General features: G+C 57.0%; 1 protein-coding gene across 1 annotated transcript; it reads right to left on the reverse strand.

Annotated features, from left to right (window-relative positions):
* Positions 1–1,383: 1,383 nt before the first annotated feature.
* Positions 1,384–3,461, reverse strand: HSPB1 (heat shock protein family B (small) member 1). Its single transcript, XM_003211698.5, has 3 exons — positions 2,955–3,461; positions 1,840–1,903; positions 1,384–1,706 (listed from the first exon to the last, which is right to left on the reverse strand). Exons 1-3 carry the CDS (start codon positions 3,313–3,315, stop codon positions 1,547–1,549), a joined length of 585 nt encoding a protein of 194 aa, XP_003211746.1. The 5' UTR covers positions 3,316–3,461; the 3' UTR covers positions 1,384–1,546.
* Between the last annotated feature and the right edge of the window lie 2,607 nt (positions 3,462–6,068).

The raw sequence follows: 6,068 nt of genomic DNA on the forward strand, positions 1-6,068 counted from the left end.
AGCACGGTGTGCGCTGACTCACCCTGTAAAAATAATCCCCTCCCTTGGAAACCGAACACCCAAAGTGGGTGTTGTTGACTCGCCCACGGCCAGGCTGTGCTGCTGCCTCTCCACCTGTGCCCAGCCCTGGGGCACGGCACAGCACTGCCGTGCTGATAAAGGTGCCTGGGGCTGGGGCAGCACACGGTGCCACTTCCAGGTGCGGTGCCACCCTGCTGCTCTGGGTGACGTGTATTTATTCCCCACCCATGCAGAAAGCTGAGGTGTCCGTTGCTGATCCCTAGGGCTGGCACTGCTCTCGCTATGGCAACTGTCTCCATCACTGGTTTCTGTGGCCACCCATCCCATAATGTTACACGCGTACCCTGGGGGGTCCCAGTGCTCTGGGGGGGCTGGGCTGACAGAGGAGCCCCACGGCTGTAGGATTCCTCCCCGGTCATTGCCTGCCTGCGGGATGACTCAGGGGGGATTAGGGGGATTTGTAGGAGCAGGAACACGGCCGCCGGCAGCCTGGCCATGTAGGGCCAGCCCTGACCCTTGCATGGAGGTGTAGGCACAGGAGGGGTGTGGGGATCCTGACACTGTGCCCGGCTCCTTGAGCTGGGGCTGGAGCTGTGCAAAGCCCCATCTGCCCAACTCATCCCAATGGGGTGAAAGGAAGGAGCATAATGGGGTGGAGGCTGTGCATCCCAGAAGGATTTGTGAATGGGGGCATGCTGCTGGGTTGGGAGTCCTGTTCTGACCTCCTGAGCTTCTGCCCAAGCTTCCCTGCAAGCTGCAGGGGGTGCTTGTTTTATGGGATGTAGAGACCCAGGGTGTTGGCATCAGGATGGGGATATGCAGCAGGTTGGATATATGAGAAATTGAGATCTGAGGTGGTGATGCTCAGAGCTTTGGAGAAGAGAAAAGCTGAGATGTTGAGACCCAAAGTGCTGAGATCTGAGGTTTTAGGGACCTGGGATGGAGGAGAAATGGGATGCTGAGATCTGGGAGATGGGAGACGTGGAATTTTGGGGACCCTGGATACTGGTCACAATGGTGTTGGAGAATGGGATGTTGTGACCTCGAGTGTAGTAGATATGTAATGTTGAGACTCAGGACTCTGGAGACCCAAGGTGTCAGATCCCCACGACATGGAGACCAGGACATTAACCTTGGGATGTTGGAGACCCACAGTGCTGAAACCCAGGGTGTGGGGAGCAGGGACATGGCCCTGCATGGAGCCAGCAGTTGGACTCAGTGATCTTTATGGATCCCTTCCAACACAGGATAACCCATTATTCTATGATCCTACGACTCTGGAGACCTGTGTTGTCCAGATGTGGGGTATGGGGTGTGAGAAATGACATGTAGGCTGTAGGATGTGGCCAGCAGACACAGGGCAAAATTCTTCCATCACTTTTATTCCCATCATTTTTCTCTTTTCCTCCATGTTTATTCAAGGCACTGGGGTGATGGGTGAGTACCAAATAAAAAATACAAAGGGGGGCAGGAGCTGGGGGCAGGCATGTGAGGTGCGTGGCAGGGACAGCAGCAGGGCCTCCTCCTACTTCTTGGCTGGTTCTTCCTTCTTGGCCTCGACGGTGACAGGGATGGTGATCTCAGATGACTGGATGGCCGGTTTGGGCAGCGGGGCTTCCACTGTCAGCATCCCATCGGGGGACAGCGAGGAGCGCACGGCTGTGGCTTCCACACCAGGGGGGAGGCTGTGGGGAGAGGGGAGAGGTCAGAAAATCCCCAAATTTCTCTGTGTCTCCCACTGGGGCCAATGACAACCCCAGTGTGCGAGCTGGGGATGGGCAGGTTGTACGTCCCCTCTCTCCCCAGCCTGGTACTTACGTGTATTTGCGGGTGAAGCACCTGGAGATGAAGCCGTGCTCATCCTGTTTCTCCTCATGCTTGCCTGGAAGGAATAAACAGCAAAGGGTTGGTGCCCATTAGGTTTCCACAGTTGTGGTTTGCCTTTCCCTGTCCCATCAGCACTGGGATGGGAGCACTCCTGCTTGAGTGATGGGAGACACCTGTGTCCCTACAGGGGAAGCCCCTAAATTTAAGGGCAGAAAACAGAGGGTGATGGTGGACCCAACCCATCTCCAATGCCTTTGTTTCAGCTTCCCTTTGTGCCGGGCAGACTGCTGGCCCTGTGCCATGGGGTCTGTGTTTTGTCACAGCATCCCTTGCTGAACCCCCTTCCGGGCATGCAGGGATGCTCAGGGTGCTGTGGGGCCTGGCTCTGCCCCTTGGCACTGACACCTCTGTCCCTATGGGGCACAGGTCACATCCCTACCATGAGCTGCACATAATAGCAGTGTGGGGCTGGGACTGTGCACCCAGCACACTGTGTACACTGTGAGTCATCCCTGGAATGCACTTGTAACCCTATGCCTTTTCTGTTAGTTTATCATTTTCTCTCTCTTTTTTTTTCTTTCCTTTTCTCTCTTTTCCTTTTTCACTTACCTTTCCTTTTCCTTTTTTCCTTTTCCCTCTCCTCTCTTCTCCTCCTTCTTTCCCTTTTTCTTTCCTATCCCATTCTTTTTCACTTTCCTTTTCCTTTCCTTCCCTATTTCCTTTCCTTTTCCCTTCTTCCTTTCACTTTCCCCTTTCTCCTTCCATCCCCCTTCCTTTTCTTTCCCTTTTCCTTTCCATCCCTATTTCCCTTTTCCCTCTTTCTTATTTCCCGTTTCCCTTCTCCCTTTTTCTCTTTTTTCCTTTTCCCTTCGCCCATTTCCCTTTTCCTTTTCTCTTTTCCCATTTCCCCTTTCCCTTTTCCTTTTTGCCTTTTCCTTTTTCCTTTTCCCTTCCACCTTTCCCAAGCTCTTTCTTTTCCCTTCCCTTTCCCCTTTCCCATCTGGCTCCATTTTCACTGCATACCCCAACCACGAATACGTCCACTCAACCACCCCACATCCCCCATAGCCTCCATGTACCCCCGTCACCCCACCCCGCAGACCCACCGGTGATCTCCACGATGTTATCCTTAGTCTTCACCACCAGCTCCTCGGGAGCAAAGTGGTTGACATCCAGGGTGACCTTCCAGCTGTCGGCGCTCTGCCGGATCTCGGAGATGCCGCTGCTCAGCTGCCGGCTCAGCGCGCGGCTGTAGGGCGACCCAGGGGCGGGCAGCAAGGCGCTCTCGCTGGGCAGCAGACGGAAATATCCGGGCCAGGCGCTGCCGCTGGGCCACTTGTACCAGTCCTCAGGGATGTGCGGCATCCCGAAGGACTGGTCGAAGAGGCGGCTGCCATGGTACCAGTCGCGGAAAGGCTCCCAGCTGGGGCTGCTGAGGAAGGTGAAGGGCACGCGGCGCTCGGCCATGGTGTGCAGGGCGGTGGTGTGGAGCGGCTGTAGGGCCTTATGAACACGTCCCGATGGTTATTTTTAGCCGGCAGGCGCAGCTGGCTATTAATGGAAATTGCAGCGGGGCCCGGGAAGGAACCAGAAGCTTTCTCTGGCCCTGCGCAGCCGCAAGCCCCGGCTGCCCGCCCCGCACGGCTCCTTGGCGCTGATGGATGGGAGCTGGATGGCTCCCAGCCTGCCCTCCCCTTCCCGTCAACAGTCCTTGGGATGCGCAGTGCTGGGGGGATGAGTCAGAGCAGGAGCCCGAGCTCGGCCCTGCGCCCGCTGCGTCACCGCCACACTGGAAACTTCTGGAGCCCACCAGAAATGTGGAACCCCAGGGCCCGTAGGGGTCGGGGTGGGGGGTCCCAAGGCCTGGGAGTGGGGTTTGTGGGGCTGATGGAGGACAGAGGGGCCAATGGGGGTTATAGGGCTTGGTGGGGGTCAGCGGGGCCCAGCGTGGCTGATGGAGGTCAGGAGGACCGATGGAGGCTGTAGGGCTTGGTGGGGGTCAGAGGGGAATCGTACGAATCGATGTGGAATGCTGGGGTTCACTAGGGACCAGTGGGACCAGTAGGGATTGATGGTGCTGTTGGTGGCTGATGGGGGCGGTGGGGACTGATGAAGCTGTTGCCAGTTGTTGGGGATGTTGGGACCCTTAGGGGCTGAGTTTTGGCCTTGGGCTGTCTGTCCATCCCTTCCCGGTTCCTGCAGTGTGCAGACTTTGCTTTTAAGAGCCAGCACAGCCAGGAGATGGCTGTAGCTGAGCCCTGATGTGCTCAGCACAGGGATGTGAGAGCCCTCCCTGTGGGGTAGTTGGCACAGACAGGGATACAGGAAGGATGGGAGAGGGATCCTTCAGCAGGGGGAGCTGGGGTGTCCTCCCGGCCCCAGCAGCACCTGCTGAACCCTTTGTCGGGGGCTGGGGTGGGGGAGAGGCCTGTGTTGTCTGGGAAACGGGACTGGAAAGGGATCAAAGCAGCTGAGCTGCAGAGCGGGAGGCGTGGGGCCACATCCTGCCGGGGGCTGGGGTGGGAGGGAGGGATGCAAAGAAACTGCTCCATGCCCCGCAGCATCATTTACAATATATACTGTATATTTTATTATAATTGAACCAGCTCACTGAATCTACAGCTGTACTCACAATCCAGAAAAAGAGAGCGCGCGAGAGAGAGGAAAATACTGAAGTATTTCTACAGAGTATTTTGTTCCAGTTGGCTCCCTCCGCGGCAGGAGACAGAGACTGTAAAAGAGGAAGACTGGAAATTTTCCCTGATGTGCTGTCCTGTCCGGGGCTCTGTCACTGTGGGAGCTGTGGCCGTGGGGCAGGGATGGGGACAGGTTTGGGCTGGGGATGGGGGATTGGAATGGGGATGGAGATTGGAGTGGAGTCAGGGATTGGAATTGGGATTGGAGATTGAGATGGGGGACCGGAATTGGAATGGGGTCAGGGATGGGAATTGGGGATAAGGATTGGGATTGGGATGGGGATTGGGATTGGAAGGGGATGGGAATTAGGATTGGGATAGGGACCACACCAGAGGATGCCTCCGAGCATCCCTGTGCAGGGGAGGGCAATGCAGGGTGCCTGAAGTGCGTGGCTGTGGTCAGAGCCCCCCAACCCACCAGCACTAAAGGGGCATTACCGGACTCGAAGGGACGCCCCAGTTCTGCGGTGCCCTCGGGGTAGGGACAAAGCCCTGATCCCATTGCGGCGCTGTGGGTTAATCCCAGCAGCTGTGCTCCCATCCCACCGGGCTCAGTGCTTCATCCTCCTCCAACCAGGCGGAAAACACACGGTCCATGTGGATTAAACACCAACAGTGGGGCCAGGGGGATGCCCCCAGGAAGGGCCTTTTTTTGTTTTTTTTTGAAAATCAGCACAATGCTGTGGAATTGGGGCTGTCAGCAAAGCGTGCAGGCCCCATCCTTTATCTCTCATTAAAGCTTCAGGGAGGGTTGCAGGGATGCTCCAGCCCCAGGGCACAGCAAACCCACTGCCACACCATGGTGCCAGTGCAGCATCCTCCAGGAGAGGTGCCACAGCCATCCCCTAGGGTTGCAGTTCTTGGGGAAAGTGGCACCAGAAAGTCATCTGGGTCAGGAACTGAAGCAGGAGGTGGCCAGGGCACCCAGTGGTGGGTCCCAGCTGGGGTCCCAGTGCTCAGAGGGAGCACCATGTATCCAGGGGTGCCCAAAGCAATGGGGGTGCAGGGGGCATCTTGGTGAGGACCACCCCCACAAGCACTGTGAGACGCATCCCAAAACACACCTTTTTCACCCCAAATCCCAGACCTGACAGCATTTGTTCTTCAGGGGCAGGAGATGCAAAGCCCTGGATGGGGGGAGATCCCAGCCCACTCCTTGGGCCCATAGCCCCATGTGGGATGAGTGCTGGGGATGTGGCGATGCTTTGTTCATCGGTGGCTCTGTGGTGCCCAGGGCTGTTGGGGCCCCAGGATAGTTCGTGTCACCTCTGTCCCTAGGTGTGCCCCAGGGACACAAGTCAGTGAGATGCTGCAGTTCCTTTAGGGCCACATCGCACACTCCAGCTAGGCATGGATTGGGGAAAGGTGCTCAAAAAGTCCCAAATACCCCAAAAAGCACCGCTGGATGGAGCACCCCCCCAGCTATGTCGATGTGATTTGTTCCCTCGCTCTGTGCTCGCCCACCCTGTCCCCCCAAAATAAGCCACCCCCCACCCCATCTCCCAACCCCCAAATACCCTCCAG

Source organism: Meleagris gallopavo, chromosome 21 (genome assembly GCF_905368555.1).
Source record: "Meleagris gallopavo chromosome 21, MGAL_WU_HG_1.1, whole genome shotgun sequence".
Classification (NCBI taxonomy): Eukaryota; Metazoa; Chordata; class Aves; order Galliformes; family Phasianidae; genus Meleagris; species Meleagris gallopavo.